Genomic DNA, 22,088 nt, shown 5'->3' on the forward strand with positions numbered 1-22,088 from the left:
ATTATTCTTAATAAATATTTCATTTCATTTAATTGACTGTGGTTTGTGAAGCATGTAATGTAGTGAAGCATGCACGCTAAAGCACATCATCGATATGTTCTGATGCTATAGGTGGAGTGGATCCAGCAGCAGATGGTTCAGAAGAGAGTCAAAAGAACTGAAACAATGGACCAAACCCATGATGGGAGTTTCAATGACCCCAAATGGGACAGCATGTGGTATATTGTTAGTATGCAACACACTGCAATTTTACATTTAGTAAATGAAACCGTGAAATTGAGTGCTAAATTCTATGCAGGGTGTTATGGTGCAATGTGCTTATGTTCATGTTTTAAAGACACTTGTTGTTGGTATTTGGTTAGTTTAGGATTATGTTAATTAGTATGGTATGAATGATGTTCAGACTGATTTGTTCAACATTTGTGGTGCTATGCTGACATGGTGTATAAGCTTAGTTACTGTTTTGGTGGTGTGGTTAGATTTAAGGGTGGGTTAACATGTAAAGAGTGGGTCAAAAGTGTAATTATATAATTCCTTAATTACAGATGTAATGGCATGCTGGTGATTTAAAAAATTCTAAATGCACCACTATACTTGGTACGTATTTTCAATGTTTTAAAATAAGCTTATCCTGCCCAGGCTGTATTTATTTAATTAAAATACTGTACAGTACAAATTGTAACATTGTGAAATGTTATTGCACTATAAAATAACTTTTCAAAAGTAGTTTATAATATAATTTAATCATTTATTCCAGTCATTTTAAAGAAGAATTTTCAGCTTCGTTATTCCAGTCTTCTAGAGTTAGATGATTCTTCAGAAATCACTCTAATATTAATGAGTATAGTTGTTATTATTATTGGTCACACTTTACAATAAGGTTCATTAGTTTATGTTAATTAATGCATTTAAAAGGATGAACAAACAATGAACGATACATTTACTTCTGTATTTGTTTATGTTAGTTAACGTTAGTTAATGAAAATACAATAGTTCATCATTAGTTCATGTTAACTCATGGTGCATTAACTAATGTTAACAAGCATAAACTTGAATGTTAATAATGCATTAGTAAATGTTCAATTATGATTAATAAATTCTGTACATGTGTTGTTCATGATTAGTTCATGTTAGTAAATGCATTAACTAATGAACCTTATTGTAAATGTTACCTTATTATTAATATTATTATTAATCATGTTAATAGTAATAAAAAGCAAAAATGAATGGACTAATAATTACATTTGAAAATACATACAATAAGTAATAAATAAATATTTAATAAATAAGTATTTAACTTTTTTTTTACATTTAATAAAAAATTTAAAATTAAAATGACCCCTAACTTTTGACTGGTAGTGTATGTACACTGCAATGTTTACATTAAGTGAATTTTTTTATATTTCTAAGCCACATGGACAGTGCAATGGGCTTCAAGCGGTGCTCCACCAGCCATCTGTTTACAGTTCATCAGAAAGCAATATGCATAAAAATACAGGTTATAAATGTAATCAGGGCCACATACCATGCTGTGTAGTTATCAGAAAACAATTGAACATGTTGAATCAATGTATTCTATGGCACATTCAATATAATGTGAGGTCTTTGTTGTTTGTGGCATGTGGTTAAAATGTGCTGCCAAATGTACTTACAAGCATTTATACTTTGCAGAAATTTGATTTCTGTTGTAACTTGCATGTCATGAGTTTACATAAATGTGTAATCTTTTTTTTAAATACTGCATTAATTACACTAGCTCTGATGTTAGTCAGCACATCAAATTAGTAATGTATTTCTGTAAATTATGACTTATTATTTTTACTTATTGTTTTTAATTTGATTTTGAAACATTCATTCATTCATTCATTTTCTTGTCGGCTTAGTCCCTTTATTAATTCAGGGTCGCCACAGCGGAATAAACCACCAACTTATCCAGCAAGTTTTTATGCAGTGGATGCCCTTCCAGCCGCAACCCATCTCTGGGAAAATTTTTAAACATATTAATGTAAATATAATTTAAAGAGAAGCTACTTCTATGATTAAACTTAAGTAAACTTAAGTAACGTAAGTCCTTTTAATCACATCCAGATGGTCATTTATTTTATTGATACTACAATATTAAATGAAATCAATATAAAAAAATGTATACTATATTATAAAGTATAAATAATAAAGTAAAAAAAAAAATTGAGGTTTTGGCATCACAGTGGCGCAGTGGGTAGCATAGCACGATCACCTTACAGCAAAAAGGTCACTGGTTCGAGCCCCGATCAGCATTTCTGTGTGGATTTGCATGTTCTCCCCATGTTCGCGTGGTTTTCTTCCAGATGCTCCAGCTTCCCCCACAGTCCAAAGACATGCTCTGTAGGTGAATTGAATAAGCTAAATTGGCTAGGTGTTTCCCAGTGTTTGTGTTTGTTTGTTTTGTTCCCAGTTGGGTTGTGGCTGGAAGGGCATTCGCTGCTTAAAACATGTGCTGGACAAGTTGGCGGTTCTCTCCGCTGTGGTGACCCCTGATTAATAAAGGGACTAAACCAAAAAGAAAATGAATGAATGAATGAATGAAAGAATGAATGAATGAATGAATGAGATAAGATTTAAGATTTCAGTTCACTAGAAAGATACATTCAATGCAATTAAGTGCACATCTTTATTGAGAGTCTTGTGATAATCTACATGTATTGAAACATACTAAAATTTGTTACATTTGTCTACTGCTCTATAGCACTGTGATCACAACTGCTTAACCGACATGAACATTCAGGCCGCCTGGCGCAGGGGCTACACTGGGAAAGGAGTTGTGGTCTCCATTCTGGATGATGGGATAGAGAGACAACATCCAGACCTAAAACAGAACTATGTAAGTGTCTTTATTTTCTTGTCATTTTGTAAAAATGTGAGTTGAACCTCGTTATCCCCGATTGAACTCTCTGTTCTCTGATGAGGATTTGTGGCCCTGGAAAAGTATAAGCATGGACTGCCATTTGAACTTTTCTCAGTTTCTTAAAATACATTTGCTATAGTCTAATGACATTCTATTCAGCAAAAATGTTACAATGACAAAATGACAAATGTTAGTATTGTTATAGTACAATTTTTTATCTTTTTAGTGACATGATTATTTGACATAGGTTGTATAGGCACAGGCACATACTGCATACTGTATGTTATATATGTGTTGTGCTGAATTTGATTTGCATTTTATTTTTACTGTACAAATAAAAATAAGAGTTTTTGAGTTATATTTTAGTTATATTTATAATTAGTTAACTTAAAAATGAAGATTCTGACATCATTTACACTCCCTCCACTATTTCCAAACCTTTATGAGTTTCTTTCTTTTATTGAACACATACAAAAATATTTTGAATATTGGACCCTAAAACCATTGATGTTGATGGTATTTGATTTTCCTTCTATGGATGTCAATGGACACAGATTTCCAATATTATTTAATATATGTTCTTTAGCAGAAGAAAGAAACTGATAAAGGTTTTAAACCACTTGATGGTGAGTAAAAATGAGACTTTTTTTTTTGTTCATTTTTGGTGACTCGAGTCCTGTTTGTGCATGTGTGTGCATGTCTGTGTGTGCGTGCGTGCGTGCGTGTGTGTGTGTGTGTACCCACATTCTGTTGGCAAACTTAAAAAACGAGCCAAGTCTTTAACAACTTAGATTAAGGAAACAATTTAAAAAAATGTAAATAAAATTGTATATTTAGCCTAAAAAAGTTGGTAGTTTAAGCCCAATGTATTAAATGCTTAATGTATGGAGATGTCCATATCTGCAATGCTGTCTGAATGAGGTGTAGACATAAATTAATGTTCCCTGCTGCATTACCTTACAAAGGATTCTTGAAATGTTAACACCTTTTGCTGTGATATCTTATTGAAAATGTTTATATTTGTCAGCACATGAATGTTTTTGTGTTGTTTATTTATTTATTTGTTTGTTTATTTGTATTATATACTTTATGGTATATTTTGTTCTTTTTACTATATATTTCTTATTGGTAAGACTTTAATTTAATTTAATTTAATTTGTGAATTTGTGCCTTTTTCACATTTTGTTGACTAAACGTTGCATTGCAGCTACATGCCAATTACTTGTCACTTGAGTATTAGTAGTCTGTCTGCTGTCTGTAGACTGTCTGCTGCTCATATCATACTGCTCCTTCAACAGACATTTAATATGACAGACATTCAGCAGGATTCCTGACTCTAACTGCAGTTCGGCAGTTTCACTTTAACTCATTAACATTTCATTCATGCTGGGGTATTAGACTCAAATAAGGAGTAAGGACTGGTGAGAGTGCTATGGAATTTTTTAACGCACGCCAAATGAAAAGAAATAAAATTGCTTATTTCGCGATGTGTGTGTGTGTGTGTGTGTTTGTGTGTGTGTGTGTGTGTGTGTGTGTGTGTGTGTTCATGTTTGCGCGGTCCTTTACTGACCGCGTGTGTGGACCTTGTCTGAAAATATGGCAAAAAGTCCTATATGTATGGTAATTGCTTGATCGCAGTGTTTACTTCAGTAATGCCACTAATATATGCATACTCCACGTCCACTTAATTTCATCTCTGATTAGTTCAGTGATGAGTTATATTTGAGTATAATTTGAGTAATGAGTAATATTTGAATTACAGCTCAAAATTCATGTTTACCTAAATAAACAGTCATATATATATATATATATATATATATATATATATATATATATATATATATATATATATATATATATATATATATATATATATATATATAAAGAAACTTTGCAAGTACATGTCAAGTAACACTAACCCTAACCCCAGCCTAGTAATCTACTTATAATTTATTGAGAATTAGCTGGCATGTAGATGCAATGTAACTTAAATTAAATAAAATGTGTTAAACGGACCATCAAAATAAAGTGATACCTTAATTTTAGTAGTATAATTGTATATGACAATAGAAAGTTAAAGACAATTTAATGTTACATTTTGTAGCTTAATAAACTCTTTAAATAATTCTTTAAGCACATTAAAGCACATTACCTTTTGTACTTTGTTTGTACTTTGTACTTCAAGTAAATTTGAAAAGGAAGACTTTTACTGCATTAATATTTCAATGAAGTATCTGTGCTTTTAATCAAGTGCTTGATTTCTATACTTTGTCCACCCTGGTGACTAAGATTTTTACAGATTCCTATTCCCTAACCCCAGAAGTCAGCAACAGTTGTTTTAAAAATTCATTCTATGTTTATAAGGATGCACGTGCCAGCTACGACGTCAATGGGAATGATCCCGATCCAACACCACGTTATGATGTCACCAATGAAAACAAGTCAGTCCATTTCCAAACTTGTGACCTAATAGTCTTATTTCTCCCAGTCTTCACATATTTAGATTTTACATTTAAAAATTATTTTATTTGTTATTTGTCTAAAGACATGGAACAAGATGTGCTGGTGTGGTGGCTGCCTCTGCAAACAATTCCCTTTGCATTGTTGGAATTGCTTACAATGCGAAAATTGGTGGTGAGTTGTCTCAATAGCTGTATTACAGTGTGGACTATATACTCTCCACTATTATGCAATAATAATACTTATTGATCTCTCCCTGCACATGTAGGTGTGCGTATGCTAGATGGTGATATGACTGATATGGTAGAAGCCCAATCTCTAAATTTGAGACAGCAGTATATTGACATCTACAGCTCCAGCTGGGGTCCGGATGATGATGGCAGAACAGTTGATGGCCCTGGCCCTCTTGCTCGACTTGCTCTAGAGAATGGCATACGCAAAGTTAGTGTGCTTATGCTTGTCCTATACATATTACCATCATATACACTAACTTGGACACATACATGTATTAAGTTTTTATTATATAATATTTATGGTTTAGTTCAAACCCTGTATTTAAATTTAATAATCAGAAAGTTTTGAACATTTTAAAAAAACTTATTTAAAGTGAGCAAAAATTATATTGAATAAAAATAACACTATGTAAGGATGAGATTCTTTACTACGTATTGGAGTTCAAATATAAAATATTGTACAGGATTTTTTTTTAACTCAGCTCCTCCTCTGACTACTCTATGCTACCAGATTGACAACACAGACAGAAGTGAGCATGCCAGACAACACAGCCTTACTTTTTAAGCTGTTCAGCTAATGTTTATGATTGTATTATCTGTATTATTCACAATTTTTTTATCAAGAATAGTCAACTTGCTAACAGCAACTTTAAGAGAAATTACATGTGAAGTTGTATGTATATTTTAGTGATCTACATTAGTTTAAGTCTTAGTTTAAAATAAAACATTGGCATATATAGATATACTGTATATTTTTGGGTTTATCTAAAGTATTTTTAGTGACACTTGTCACTTGACATTCAAAAGAAAATTTTCATTTTCATCGTTTTCATTTTCCCCAAAACTTATAGTATTGTTATGACAAAAAAAAGACAATTTGTTGGCCCAGTTTGCGTAAACAGGGGTATTTTCAAAACCACAGTTTTTCTATGTGGCCATTTGTCCACAAATGCAGCATCATGTGACCGAAACCAAAACTTTTTGAAGACTCCTGGCAGGGTGAAGATGTTCAGAAACTCTGCTAATGTGTGGTCATGTGTGTGGTGAAACTGGAGTTTTTTGTCTTATGATGTTGAATGCAGAGTCTTTTCTGCCAACTATGTCTTTCTGCAGACTGGCTAACATAACTTTATTCTTATGATTATATCACCACCTATAGGTTTGGTGATGCATCATAGTGTGTTTTGCATTTACATGTGCACATTGACCCACAAGTGGTCAGCCAGTAAGAGCGAAAGGGAACAGCGCCCCGTAGCGTTTGCTTAAAAAATTAAATGCAGCCTTAAATGCAGCCTTATGTCCACTGGACCAAATTAACATATAAAAATGAAATATTACAAAGAAATTAAGACTACTTCACCAATCACACAGAGATGTTTAAAATAATGCCAAACATGAATAAAGGGCTACAAGATACACCAAATTAAAACCTTGGACATTTTATGTGAAATGTGAATGATCTGCTCTGATGGAGAGGGTAACTTAAAGGTCAAGAAGGGGGGCCTTCCCACCAGGTGAGGTGTAGTTCTGTGTTTCCGTCCATGCTTGTATTGTCAACAGTTTTAGGATGATTTGAAAAAAAAAAAAAAAAAAACAGTTGATCAGCTGGTTTTCTGATCTTTTTTTTTCAGATCAAAAAGTTTGTTTTAGCGCCAGATAATTCTTGTGATCTTAACTCATAAAATGTTCACAGTAGTTCTCAGGGTTGATATAGAAAGACTTAGCCATCCTTACAGGACATAGCCTTAGAAAAACATTGGCTTGTTATAATCGTAAAAATGTATATATTTTTTTAATTTTTTTTTAAAGTATTTAAAACCATCCATTCCTATTTTCTTTTAAGGGCAGAAAGGGTCGTGGCTCTATCTTTGTGTGGGCTTCAGGAAATGGTGGTCAGAGTCAAGACCATTGCTCATGTGATGGTTACACCAACAGCATTTACACCATCTCAGTAGGCAGCACAACTCAGAGTGGCAGAAAGCCATGGTACCTGGAAGAGTGCTCTTCTACCCTGGCCACCACCTACAGCAGCGGAGACAGCCACAGTCCGGGTGTTGTGAGTAACTTAGTGTGTCATTGCATATCTGTTTAATGGTGTGCTGGAAGCAGTTTTTTATATAACAATTTGTTTTCAGGTGACGACAGATTTGAGACAACGCTGCACTGATGAACACTCTGGCACCTCAGCATCAGCTCCTATGGCTGCAGGAATCATTGCACTCACACTGGAAGCAAAGTAAATGTGATGTCCGGTCTACAGAATCTGTGCTCTGTGTGTTAAATAAGATTGTTTTGTTTGTTAGATCTGGCAATCAGTTTGTGATAAAATCTAGCAATGTATTTGTAACATATCAAAATGTGCAGCAATCCTAATTCTTAAGGCCACACCACTCTGAGCACATCCGATCTCACCTCAATCTCAGAAGCTATGCTGGCTCATGTCTGATTAGTACTTGGATTGGCCTGCAAATAACAGGCACTGTAAGCTTTTTGTTTAAGGGGTGGGACACACCAAGCTGATTCCGAACAACTAGTGCCAGTGAAACTAACTGTGTTGTCGGTTCATGTCAGGTCTGAAACCGGGAGATGAAATTCACACAGGCAGAGTAAACAAAGAGTTTAGTACCATTATCACAGTAATTGTCATTTATCACTTGGGGATTCACTCCTGCAAATATGTCTGATAATCTAATAATCCATATGATTTGGAAATATTTGTGAATGTTTTGTGAATATTTGTTGCTAAATAACCAATCAAAGCACTCTCTTCAGCCTATAACTGACTATACATGCTGATCTCGATCTGACGATAACCCAAGGAAGTCTAACAGCCAACAGTAGGCTTGGTGTGTCTATTCTTAAAGCCAGCAGTTATGGCTTCATTTTTTGGCAGTTGTGACTTAAGTTTGAGATTAGGGAAATGGACTGTGCAATGGAATGGGCAAAATGCCAAGCATAGTTTCAGTGTTGAGTTTTAGACACGAATACTTGTCGATATGTCCCTGTCCTTTCACTCTTTGCTTTCCTTATTCTTGAGGTTCTGCCAATTGGCAAGTGTATAGGCTTAATAATTCTTTTGGATTGCTCTATTTTTTACATTGGCTCAGAAAGAGTTAACTTAGAGGTAATTTATAACCTCATTAGTATTACTTGTAGTTAACGTTAGTATACCTCTTAACGCCTCTTAACATTAGTATTACATCTTAGAGGTAATTTATTTAGCTCATTAGTTTTGGTCATTTGCTCAACTGCTTTTTATCACATTGTTGAGCCAATTGTATTAAAATGAAATGTTATTCACCTTTATTTGATGAATACATATGAGAAATTAAGTAATTTGTTTGTTCTTTGTCTTCAGTCCAGCTCTGACCTGGAGGGACATTCAGCACATCATAGTTAAAACTTCAAGCCGTGGTCACCTCAGTGCTTCTGATTGGCAGAGCAATGGAGCTGGATATGATGGTAGACTAAACATGGATAAACATTACGCAAAACATTGATGTGTCAAATAAAATAATGCTCATATCTAAAACCATTTTAAGGGTTCATCATTTAGTTTTGATGGAAAAAATCTTAAGAATCTAAAGTAAAATCGAAAGGATTTTAAAAATTATAAAAAACCTCTTGCATACAAGATTTTTAACAGTTTGTGGATCAAATATGATAGGCTACAGTATGTTTATATAGTTAAATAACATTACTTATTATTAGTACTGAATGGAGTCAAGGCATCTACCAATAAAGGCTTAAAATCATACATTTAGTATACATAAGGTAGTGCATGTGATGTGAAAATCAATCATTGACTATACAGTTGTAAGTGTAATAAAGTGTACAGTGTGCACTACACTGTATTTTCATTGGCTGTTTTGCAGTTAGTCACCTTTATGGGTTTGGGTTGCTGAATGCTGAGGCCATGGTGAAGAATGCAGAGACCTGGAAACAAGTGCCTTCTCAACACATATGCGAGGAAAACATAGGCCAAAATGCCAGGTACAGTAGCTGTCTGATCATACTGAAGATTCTAAACTACTTTATATTTCTCATAAAACAGTAGTATATTGATAATACACAAGAACCTACGAGAAACACCACAAGAAATTTCTGAAATCAATACTTCTTTTAATTTTATGTTAGGATCATCAGTCCGGAGCGAGTGCTAAGGTCAGTGTTGAAATCCTCAGGCTGCTCTGCTCAGCGTCTGCAGCGGGTGGTTTATCTGGAGCATGTCATTGTACGTGTCACAATCACACATCCTCACCGTGGAGACCTGTCAATCACATTGACATCACCTTCTGGAACTACATCTCAGCTTCTAGCAAACAGGTACTAGTATGTTGTGCTATGCTTGTGCATGCCCAGAAATGTATGAATCTGTATAATGTTTTGTTATACTTGATTAACATCTTATATGTGTACATTAACCAACATTGCTTTAAAAAAATTAAATGTGTTAGCTGCTTAGAAGTGAAGGATTATATGATCGATTTTGTAATTCTGGCTAGACCAAATGATCACTCCAGTGAAGGTTTCATTAAGTGGGAATTTATGACGACTCACTGCTGGGGTGAAAGACTGGCAGGAGACTGGATCCTGGACATTAGAGACACCCCATCTCCACAGAGAAACAACCGACTCCAAGGTGCTCATCGCATTAAATAATAATACAAATAATTTAATAAGAGTTAAAATAGTGAAGTGATATCTGGTTTTATACTTTGAACATGTGAAAATAGTGTTATTTATTAAAAGTACATTTTTTATGTTTGTCTAGCAACATTAATAATAGTGTGTGTGTGTGTGTGTGTGTTTGTGTGTGTGTGTGTGTGTGTGTGTGTGTGTGTGTGTGTGTGTGTGTGTGTTTGTGTTTGTGCAGTTGTGCATTCATATGTGTGTGTATAATGAGATGGGTATGACATATGTATTACAAGACTGACATATGAGGACATTGCCCACGTTCCCATATCACCCTTTTTGAAGTCTTTTAAAGCATACATAGTATTTATTTATTTTTTTTTTTCTTCAAAAAGTTAAAATGTACACGTACAGTATGTTCCCTGTGAGAGTTCTAGTTAGGGTAGGATGATAGAAGATACATGTGTACCGTATAAAATCAATGGAAACCTATGCAATGTCCCCACAAACAAGAGTGTGTGTGTGTGTGTGTGTGTGTGTGTGTGTGTGTGTGTGTGTGTGTGTGTGTGTGTGTGTGTGTGTGTGTGTGTGTGTGTGTGTGTGTGTGTGTGTGTGTGTGTGTGTGTCTGTGTGTGTGTGTGTGTGTGTGTGTGTGTGTGTGTCTGTGTGTGTGTGTGTGTGTGTGTGTGTGTGTGTGTGTGTGTGTGTGTGTGTGTATACAGTATCATACATGCTTATAAATGCTTTTGTCTTTTTGATATAAACATTAAATCTAAATTAAAATTTTGAGTTTATTGGTACTCTAATTGATTATTAAGAAAGGTTACTTTAAAAAAAAATTCCTTTAAATTACTCTACTCTAAAAGTTACTCTAAGTTACTTTTTAAAAAAGCAGTGAAGCAGAATTTATATTTAGAAGGTTAAGAGTGTTATTAAAATATAATTCAAATTTAATCAATGTTTTACACAGATGTTAAACTTTCAATCTTTTTATGACAAGGCAAGATTACTACATGATTTTGATAAATTCATGAACTAAGTAGAAGAAAAGTTATATCAGTATAATAAATCAATCCCATTAATTCAATTATTTCATTATTTATTATTAATCAAACTGTGATATTAATATAATCATGTAATAATAGTGATAATCTTAAGACACTTAAAAGAAAACTGTGCACCATAAGAAACCTCTAATAGAATGTATTGTTTATCCCTTCTATATTGTTTGTATTAGGGAAACTGGTAGAATGGTCCCTAGTGCTTTATGGAACATCCACACATCCATACATACGACATGAACAGCCCCGTTCTGCCCAGCTGCCATCCGAGGATGAAATCACAGAGGAGTACAATGGTGATTTATTTGATTCTTTACAAGATGAGCAAATTACTTTACAGGATGAGTTAAATAAAATAATTCCTATATACAGTAGCCTTTTAACTATTTTTTTATTTCATTGCATACTAAAAATTAAGTGGCTTGTGTAAAACTGTATTAATTAAAATCTAGTGGCGTCTGCAAAGACTTTTAGACCTATCAGAGCTAAATTACTTTTTCTATGCCATTTTAAATGACTTGGTTTGATATTTTGTATTAGCTTTTTTAACAGACATTTATTCATTACATCAAATGACCACGTTTAGAGTTACTGTAAATATATAAACTTGTTTTCCCCCCCAAAACATAAGGTTCTTGTGACCCAGAATGTAGTGAGGATGGTTGTGAAGGACCTGGACCTCACCAGTGTGTTTCCTGCTTGAACCTTTTCCTAAAGTTCAAAAATAACACACGGTCAGACAATTTTACTATATTCTCCTCTATCCTTTTCTGCTTTAAAAAGGTTACTAAAGAATGTTAATTTCTTTCAGGACCTGTGTGTCTGAGTGTCCAAGTGGATACTGGGGGGATAAGAAAAGATGTAAGAAGTGTTACTCCTCCTGTAAGTCATGTTTGGGAAGCCGCAGTGATCAGTGCACAGCCTGTAAGTCTGGATACCATCTGAATGAGGAAAAAAACAACTGTGTGACCAGCTGTGAGGATGGCTACTTTCTTTACCATGGTAAAACTCGTGTCACAGATTGTTTGTCACTACTGGTGCATTCAAAATCAAAAACTAAATTCTCCTTGTCCTAATTAAGACATGTGGTTGTAATTTTTTGCATTGTTTACTTCTCCTATGTATATTGTTGGCGTAGTAATAATGATTTTTTCTATGCAGAGGAAAACCTGTGTAGGAAGTGTAATATTGAGAACTGTATGAAATGCACCTCAGCCTCCATTTGCACTGAGTGCTCTGAGGGCACAAGGTAATTCATTTTTATTTTATTTATAAAAAATACTTTATTTAATTTATAAAATACTTGACCCTTCCCAGAGGAACTGAAATGGCTTCTCTCTTTTCTCTCTTTTTTAAGCCTGGTGGGCAACAGATGTCAGAAGAGTTGTGAGGTGGGGAGTTACTACTCTGAGCCGGAGGACTCATGTGAGGCCTGCCACCCAGCCTGTGCTACATGTGCTGGTACAATCGACTGAAATACAACATATCAATAAAAACATTCACCAAATATACATATTCAGATCAGTTTGCCTGACATCTCAACACTCCTAACATTACTGTTATGATTAATTCTCTGGGATTGTTTTTTAGGCAACAATGATTAGGGATTTAAAACATTTTTACTTAGTTTTTGTAGTTAATAACTATCTATATTTTCTAATAAAACACATAGGCTCACTCATTTGAAGGTTACAATTTTTTAAATATTTTTTTCCCAATATTGAAATTATACTTTTAAAATTAGACGTTCATATATAAAGGAAAATGTTGTTTATACACACTGTAATGATATTTCAGAATTTCTAAATATGTTACTGTAATTTTCACAGTAAATTACATTAGTGTCACTTTATAGGATTTAACTGTTTAATTTTACGAATTCAGAATTTTATTGTGAAACTAGATATTAAAGTGAGGACAAACTTTATGGTGGCTTGAAAAAGCCAAGTCTGTAAGTTTGAAGTGGTTTTAAAGTGTAAATAGCATGTTATTAGTATAATTCTAGCTTGAATTAGCATGTTACTAGCATGAATTAACATGTCATTAGCATGATTCTAGCATGAATTAGCATGTTACTAGCTGGATTCTACCATGAATTAGCATGTTGTTAGCATGAATTAAAATGTTACTAGCATGAATTAGCATGTTATTAGCATGTTATTAGCACAATTCTAGCATGAATTAGCATGTTACTACTATGTTTCAAGCATGAATTAGCATGTTACTACCTTGATTCTAGCATGCATTAGCATGTTACTTGCTTATTCTACCATGAATTAGCACGTTGTTAGCATGAGTTAGCAAATTATTAGCATGAATTAACATGTTATTAGCACAATTTTAGCATGAATTAGCATGTTACTAGCATGTTTCAAGCATGAATTAGCATGTTACTAGCTTTATTCTAGCATGAATTAGCATGTTACTAGCATGATTCTACCATAAATTAGTGTGTTACTAGCATGAATTAGCATGTTATTAGCACAATTCTAGCATGAATTAACATGTTACTAGCCTATTTCTAGCATAAATTAGCATGTTACTAGCATGAATCTAGCATGAATTAGCATGTTACTAGCATGTTTCTAGCATGAATTGTTACTACCCTATTTCTAGTATGAATTAGCATGTTACTAGCATGATTCTAGCATGATTCTAGCATGTCACTAGCCTGATCCTACCATGAATTAGCATGTTGTTAGCATGTTTCTAGCATGAATTGGCATGTTACTTGCATGTTTTTACCATGAATTAGCATATTACTAGCATGATTCTAGCATGGATTAGCATGTTACTAGCATGTTTCTAGCATGAATTAGCATGTTGTTAGCATGATTCTAGCATAAGTTAGCATGTCACTAGTATGGTTCTAGCATGAATTATCTTGTTACTAGCATGTTTCTAACATGAATTAGCATGTTACTAGCCTGTTTCTAGCATTAATTAGCATGTTACTACCATGAATTAGCAGTTAGCGTTATTTTAACGTGTTACTTGCATGATTCTAGCATGAATCAGCTTTTTTATAGCATGAATTAGCATGTGCTAGCATGACTAGCATGTCACTAGAGTGTTGCTAACATCGTTCTAGCAAAATTTGCATGTCAGTAGAATGTTAAAACTATTAGTATGTGTTAGCTAGTCCCAGTCTATGAGACAGTTGCTAGGGTGTTGTAAGTGGTTTCTAGGGAGTGGCTAGAGGTCATCAGTGATTGGCTACTCTCTAGACTGAGTTGAATGAGGCTAGACTCTAGTCTGTATGACAGTGTGATGTAGAGTTATGAGCTCACAAAGGTTAGCCTTTTACAATGGAAGTCTATGGGGAAATTGCTAGTATGCTGTAAGGGGTTGCTAGATATGGCTATTAAGTTTAAAAAGTCATCAGTTATTGGCTGCTGGCTAGACTGAGTTAAATGAGCCCAGTTAGAAATCTGTAGGAAAGTCTGATGCAAAGTTATGAGCTCACAAAGTTTGACCTAATGTTAAGTCAATGGGACTTTTGGGAATTTTCTGGGTTGTTTTTTTTTTGGAAAACCGAAAGTTGGATCAGTCAGAAAAGATATAGCAACTCGAGTCAGACCAGTTTGAAGGTTTGACGAAAGTTTGATGTAGCTTGAAAGGCTTAGGAGGGGATACCCTTTAAAATTAGTCTCAGAAGGCGGAATAATAATAATAATAAGTTTATGTAGAATATCAGAATAGTTTTCTCAAACCACCATAATTAAGGCAGGCATCATGATGACAGGAAATTACTGTAAAATGTCTATATCTTTTGCATGTTAGTTACAAGAATTCAAACACTATTAATAGTTTATTCAACGTAGAAATTAATATACATTAGCTTTTATGCTAGTATAGGTTTTTTTTTAATATTTAGAAATATTTACAGAACTGTTGTTATTATGAAGTATCTCACAGTAATTTACATAAAGTACCATACTGAGAAAATAATGCAATTATTAGCCAGTATAATTTACTGTGAATTTAGGGTGAAATATTTTACAGTGCAGTATAAGTGTGATTCTTTTGTTAGTTTTGTCTTCATTTAAATCACTAGTGATCTTATTATATTTTATATATTGAATTGCTTATTGTTGTAATTATAAATTAATTGTTCTGATTCTAACCAGCAATTTTCAGCAGGTGTACACTGACCCCTAGGGGTCATATATGTAATACATAAAGAAGATTTACATTTTTCATATATTATTGCAGCATTTTAATACATGTAGCATAATTTCTATAGGCATTAATTATTGGATTTAATGCCTATTTTTAAAATATTGTTATAATTTTTGAATATGTTTGCATTTCTCCGATGTGAGTTACTTTATCACATGGGACTCTGAAAAAAGCTAACCAAATATGTTGAAACTATTGCTTATTTAATGAAATCATGATATATTGGTTAAGAATTATATTTCCTTCATTCATTCATTTTCTTTTCGCCTTAGTCCCTTTATTAATCAGGGGTTGCCAGCAGCGAATGAACTGCCAACTTATCCAGCATATGTTTTATGCAGCAAAATCCCTTCCAGCTGGGAAACACCCATACACTCTCATTCACACACAAACACTAAGGACAGTTTAGCTTACCCAATTCACCTATATCCCATGTCTTAGGACTTGTAGGGGAAACCAGAGCACCTGAAGGAAACCCATGTGAACATGGGGAGAACATGCAAACTCCACACATAAATGGCAACTGACACAGCCGAGGCTTGAACCAGCGACTTTCTTGCAGTGGTGCGACATCACTACCCACTGCGCCACCACGTCCCCCAGAATTATCATTTAAAACATAAAAAATTAAAAACAATTAAAAACAACTTTTTTCTTTCTTGATCACACATTTAAACACATATATGTAAGTTTGTTTTTTGTATGAAATATTTTTGGTTCATGTCTCTGTATAGCTGCAGGTCTGGAGTCATGTAATCGTTGTGCTGAAGGCTACCTGATGGAGAACTGGAGATGTGTGTCCTCTTGCAGTCAAGGTTTCTACGCAGAACAACAGAACTCGGACAATCAGAGCACCTGTAAAAGGTATGTGTGCTACATCCTCCAGCATTTATCATCATCCTGTCACTTTTTTTTTCAAGATTGTCCATTTGTGCAGGTGTGATGCAAGCTGTCTGGCTTGTGTCGGGCCAACTAAAACAAACTGCAGTGAGTGTGTAGACGGACATTCACTTCAGGATGGTGTCTGTGTTCTCAGCCACAACTGTGGCGATGGTAAGTTCTAGTTCTTCTTGTATGAAACCTATTGATGCAAAGAACAATAAAGTTGATGTTTCAGGTAAAACTACAACATACTTGGTTTGTGTTTCAGGGGAATATCAGGATGAGAGTGGAGAGTGTCAGTCATGTCATGTGTCCTGTCAGAAATGTAAAGGTCCACAGAGTGAGGACTGCCTCAGCTGCTTCATTACACAGTAAGACTTTTTTTAAGGATTACTTTCAGGATGAAAAGCTCATGACTGCTACAAAGTTATTGCCTGATGGGTCAGAACAAGACAGTGGAGCTGAAAGTACCATTTTTCATAAAACCTATTTTAAAAGATAACGTTTTAGACTGTGACGCGGTGACACAGTAAGTAGTGCTGTCGCCTCGAGCCTCGACTGGGTCAGTTGACGTTTCTGTGTGGAGTTTGCGTGTTCTCCCTGTGTTGGCGTGGGTTTCCTCCGGGTGCTCCGGTTTCCCCCACAGTCCAAAATCATGCAGTACAGGTGTGCCTGGAAAGCAAATCAGGGCTTTAAGAAAATACTTTTTTTTATTTCGTCCCATGTTTCTTTCATCCCCGCTCTTCCCATATCAAATATATAAGTCAAAAGTGTGTAACATGACATTATTACATTATATCCTATTATAATACATTATATCTTACATTACTACTCACCGTTATTTGCAATATATAGTGCTAAATTCAATGCAGATTGTTTTAAAGTAGATTTAGATGGATACTGTAAACAGGCAATATGCTAATCATGTAAATTCTGAGCATGTAATTGGTAATTGGTACATGCTATTAAAAAACTAAAATAAATATAAAATGAAGTAAAAAAAAAATAGTTAGACAATTCAACTGCATAATTTATTCTTCTGATATATGGAAAAGCACTCTTATCAGAATGTTTTCTTATTTGGTTTTGCATATCTATTGTTTTCCATCTAGTTAAATGCTGTTATTGAAGCAGTGGTGCTTTGTAATTTTGGGTGTGACCACTGCGGGCCGCTGTTGTTATACATCCAGTATAGATATATTCTGTTGTGTTGTGTTTCCCTGACATGATGCAGATGTGAGGAAGTGAAAGTAAACCTTTCTTTAAGTCCGATTCTTCATTTAAAACCAACAGGTTATGGGCCCAGAACGCTACAGTGAATGTGCTGAAAGGCTTATTGAAGATATTGAGCTATTATAAGAAAAAAAAAATTAGCTCAGAATCCAAGACAGTGGCGATTGTGCTGTTAAATTGATCAAACTATCCAACGTGGAAAGTGCAATGTCGGATGGCATTGATGAGAGACAGACTATGGGACTTGGTAAATGGTACTGAAGGTGATCGTGCACTAGCTACCATCGTATTGTCTATTGAACCGTCTATGCTCAATTTAATTGGAGAGCCTGAAGATCCAACTGTCGTGTGGAAAAAGTTATCGGATCAGTTTTAAAAGAAAACATGGGCAAATAAGCTAGCACTGAGGTGAAAACTATAATATTCCTTACAATTAAAAGATCGAGACTCAAGAGCACATTAAGGTTATGACAGAAACATTTGACGCACTGTCAGATGTGGGTGATCATATTGAAGAGGCAGATCGTGTAGTGCACCTGCTCGCGAGTTTACCAGATTCGTTCAATGTGTTAGTTACAGCACTTGAGGCAAGTGTGGATGTACCTAAAATGGTGGTTGTCACAGAACGATTGTTGTATGAAGAATGAAAACTGAGAGATCGAGATGTTGAAGACACTAATAATTATGGTAAAGCTCCGACTGGAAATCAGTTCTTAAAAGGAAAAGGACCAAACTGTCATCACTGCGGAAGATTTGGACACATCAATCACAACTGCAGAAATTACAACAAATGTGCTCAAAATAAAGACTTCAACAAAGAAAGCACAAAGGTAGGCTATAAACACAAAGCAAACAAAGCTCGGGTGAAAAGACAAAAAAATTGCTCAGATAGTGAAAGCATTGGATTAATTGTGAACTACGCGTTATCCTTAACTTCAGACAAAGGAATGGATAGCTGGATTATAGATTCTGGAGCTACTTGTCATATGTGGAATGGCAAAAGACAGTTTGTTGAGTTTAATAGCCTTGAGCCTCCACAAGAAGTTACATTTGGAGAAGGCTATTCTAATAAAACAACTGGATGTGGAGTTTTACAGCTCAAAATGACTCTAACAAATCATAAGACAAAGGAGCGTAAGCTAAATGATGTGCTGTATGTAACACAACTGTCATACAACTTACTGAGAGTGTCAAAAGTAACACAGTTGGTAAAAATGGTCAAGTTTACAGAGGACAGATGTTACATTACAGATGTAAATCAAAAGCTGATTGCTACTGCAACAAAAGAAGGCAGTCTCTATTATGTGAACTGTAGAGAGAGTAATCAGGTGCATGTAACAGAAAATGTGAATACATGTAAGGAGACTAAGGAACAGATCTGGCACCAATGTTATGGCCACCTAGGGATAGATAATCTGAAGAAGCTGCGCAGTGAGTGTTTAGTCGATTGTTTTGTCTTCTATGAGTCATGTGCTGAAGAAAAACACTATCGCAGTAAAGTCACAACCAGTGATCGAAAAAAGGCTGTTGAACCACTTGGCTTAGTGCACAGTGATGTCTGTGGAAAAATAAATGCAAAGTCCTTAAGTGGGGCTGAATACTTTCTGACGTTCATTGATGACAATACTCACTATGTGTGGGTGTATGTACTAAAGCAGAAAAGTTTTTCAGAAGTTCCTAGAATGGAAAGCAAGGGCTGAAAAATCTACAGAGAGACAGCTGAAAGTCTTACGCACAGACAATGGAGGAGAATATACATCATCTGTATTCCAGGATTTTCTGAAGAAAGAAGGAATTCAACATGAGCTCACACTGCCCAAAACTCCTGAACAAAATGGAGTAGCTGAACAAATGAATAAAACACTGGTGAAGACAGTGAGATCAATGTTAGCTGATGCAAAGTTACCTCAAAAGTTCTGGGCAGAAGCACTGTCTACAGCTGTGTATATAAGAAACAGAAGTCCAACAAAATCTGTGAGAGGAATGATTCCCTACGAAGACTGGAGAGGTGAGAAACCAAAGGTTGATCATCTGCACATTTTTGAATGTTCTGTATATGCACATGTTCACAAGGATAAACGAAAGAAACTGGATCCCAAAGCAAAGAAGTGTATCCTTTTAGGATATGGAACAGAAACAATAGATATCGACTCTATGATTCAAAACTTGCAAATGTGTTCTACAGTCAAGATGTGATATTTAACGAATCATATCATGTGTTTGAGAAGGAGCCTGTTGCAAATGAGGAAGGTGCTGTGAAACAATATGTTTAATTTAACTGTCAAGAACCTGCAAATGAGAACTCACCTTATATAACAGTTGAAAGGTGAGAAAACCACCAGATTATTATGGAGAATGGGTATCAGTAACGAGTAACCGGATAACTGAACCAAAAACTGTAAAAGATGTCCTGTCTAGTCCAGACAAGGCCAAATCGAAGGATGCTATGGAGACAGAAATGGAATTACTGTATGCAAACAATGTTTGGAATCTGGTTGAAAAAGGTTGAACCAAAAGGTTGAAAAGCTGTAGGCAGTAAATTGGTGTTCAAGGTCAAAGTTGATGCTGATGAAACTTTTGTAAGGCACAAAGCCTGTCTAGTCGCACAAGAGTTTTCACAAAAGTTTGGATCAGACAATAATGAGACATTCAGTCCAGTGGTCAGATTTGAGTCAGTAAGGACAATAATTGCTCTGGCAAATAAAAAGTGCACATGCAACAACCTGAAGGTTTTGTTGTCAAAAAAAGGAGCACCTAGTTTGCAAACTAAGTCGCAGCATTTATGACCTGAAGCAATCACCAAGATATTGAAACATTGTTCTAGATAAACAACTGAAGAAAATGGGATTCGTGCAGACCACAGGTGATCCATGCATTTATACTGCAGCAACATGTGATCACTGCGGGGCGCTGTTGTTAAACATATATTCTGGTGTGTTATGTTTCCCTGACATGATGCAGATGTGAGGGAGTGAAAGTAAACCTTTCTTTGCGTTCTTAGAGAAAAGAGTCAGAGTCTTCATTTAAAACCAACAATATACTGTATGTCATGAATGAGTTTATTATTTTATCCAGTATGCAATGCATTGCTTCCTGATATTGTTTATTGTCACCATTGACATTGCGGTCATCCTGTCTTTTGATGTCTGTGTTAAACTACATGAAACCAAAAAGCACAGTAGCAGGATCCAACTAAACATTATAATCACTTTGTGATTTCAAATGAATATTAGCTTCAATAAAGCGTCAGCATTAACTATGTTTTACATAAATATTACTAAATTTCAATGTACTTAACAGCTATGCATTCTGAACAAAATACTATTTTTACTTTCATTTTTGTTGCAAAAGATGATGTAGATTTGTGATGAAGGACAACCAATTGTTATTTAATGTTCTGTTATGTTGGAATATAATAGAGTTCCTGTTATGTCTATCTTGGTTAGTTGCTAATAAGTACATTTCCTTTCCTGTTTTTGTAGTTTGCTGGATTATGGTCAGTGTGTCGTCAGCTGCTCAAATGGGAAGTACCCTTCAGGTGGACAATGTCACCTTTGTGATCACACCTGTGCCCAGTGTGTTGATGCTGGTCCTTCTAACTGTACCAGCTGTGATACAGGTCAGTATGCATGTTTTCCCAGTAAATAAGTAAGCCCTAATGTGTGTGACCGCTACCGTTCTTTAAATTTGCATTAATTAATTTCTGATGAATAATTTTGATATTAAAATTGAGCAACTAAACAAAGACCCAAGCTCAATACGAATACATACCTCCCTGTATTTCACTACCCTCAAATTCACAACACACCGTGTTGCCGTGGGGAGCAAATTTCGGGAGTCTCCCACAAATGCATAGAGACTCCGGGATGCCCGCAAACGAATCTTAATCTTCCGGAAATCGCGCGTCTCCCCCCGGTCCTTAAATACCTTGCACACCCCTCTTTACCGCATCCCTTCCAGCTCTTCAGATACGTTCACTACGTAGGGCACAACTCTCCCCCACCACTCAGGTACATCGCATGCACTTGTGTCCACCACTCTTCAGAGCTGGAACAGCATTCAGATAGGCAATTCCTACAGATTTGAACAGGGCAAAACATATCACTGAAGCGATCGATACATTTACTGTATAGCTTTGGATATGAGAGATCTTAATCGGTAGTGGAAATTTCGGATTTTAAGAAAATGTTAAATGTAATAGAGCCCCGTTACATTATTCCTTGATAAGCCCATTTTAGTCAGATAATACCTGCTTTCAGATTCACTGAAATGGAAGGTGACAGTCAAACAACCCAGGCTCATTGTGGAAACGTAGCCCTGCGGACGTTTCTGGAAACCGCGAAATACATCCTGCGAGGTACGTATTTGTGCAGTTTTTGTTTTCACAAATCCGCGAGAGGCCGCTGTGCGCATTTTTTTTGCGTCTGATGGATGGATCGCGTCCCATTTGTGCCCACACTGTTCTCGCGTGAAAAGCCGCCGGAGGCCGCTGTCGAACAACCATCTGTCCGACTGTCC

At 35.3% G+C, this 22,088-nt stretch overlaps 2 protein-coding genes across 3 annotated transcripts in view; both read left to right on the forward strand.

Annotated features, from left to right (window-relative positions):
• LOC147844409 (uncharacterized) overlaps positions 1–22,088 on the forward strand; it is a 681,160-nt gene that overhangs the window by 10,248 nt on the left and 648,824 nt on the right. The gene's annotated exons all lie outside the window — the stretch shown is intronic.
• Positions 1–22,088, forward strand: part of pcsk5a (proprotein convertase subtilisin/kexin type 5a) — an 84,624-nt gene that overhangs the window by 3,383 nt on the left and 59,153 nt on the right. Inside the window, exons 3-22 of the mRNA XM_087254253.1 lie at positions 112–225; positions 2,726–2,860; positions 5,249–5,325; positions 5,430–5,518; positions 5,613–5,785; positions 7,421–7,633; positions 7,713–7,813; positions 8,936–9,039; positions 9,453–9,570; positions 9,715–9,903; positions 10,083–10,219; positions 11,450–11,569; positions 11,905–12,007; positions 12,085–12,275; positions 12,435–12,522; positions 12,631–12,734; positions 16,190–16,319; positions 16,393–16,508; positions 16,606–16,708; positions 21,053–21,189. Coding sequence (XP_087110379.1) covers positions 112–225; positions 2,726–2,860; positions 5,249–5,325; positions 5,430–5,518; positions 5,613–5,785; positions 7,421–7,633; positions 7,713–7,813; positions 8,936–9,039; positions 9,453–9,570; positions 9,715–9,903; positions 10,083–10,219; positions 11,450–11,569; positions 11,905–12,007; positions 12,085–12,275; positions 12,435–12,522; positions 12,631–12,734; positions 16,190–16,319; positions 16,393–16,508; positions 16,606–16,708; positions 21,053–21,189 — 2,542 coding nt within the window. The remainder of the gene's footprint in view (positions 1–111; positions 226–2,725; positions 2,861–5,248; positions 5,326–5,429; positions 5,519–5,612; positions 5,786–7,420; positions 7,634–7,712; positions 7,814–8,935; positions 9,040–9,452; positions 9,571–9,714; positions 9,904–10,082; positions 10,220–11,449; positions 11,570–11,904; positions 12,008–12,084; positions 12,276–12,434; positions 12,523–12,630; positions 12,735–16,189; positions 16,320–16,392; positions 16,509–16,605; positions 16,709–21,052; positions 21,190–22,088) is intronic.

This window comes from Danio rerio, chromosome 5, assembly GCF_052040795.2.
Source record: "Danio rerio strain M-AB ecotype USA chromosome 5, GRCz13ab, whole genome shotgun sequence".
NCBI lineage: Eukaryota > Metazoa > Chordata > Actinopteri > Cypriniformes > Danionidae > Danio > Danio rerio.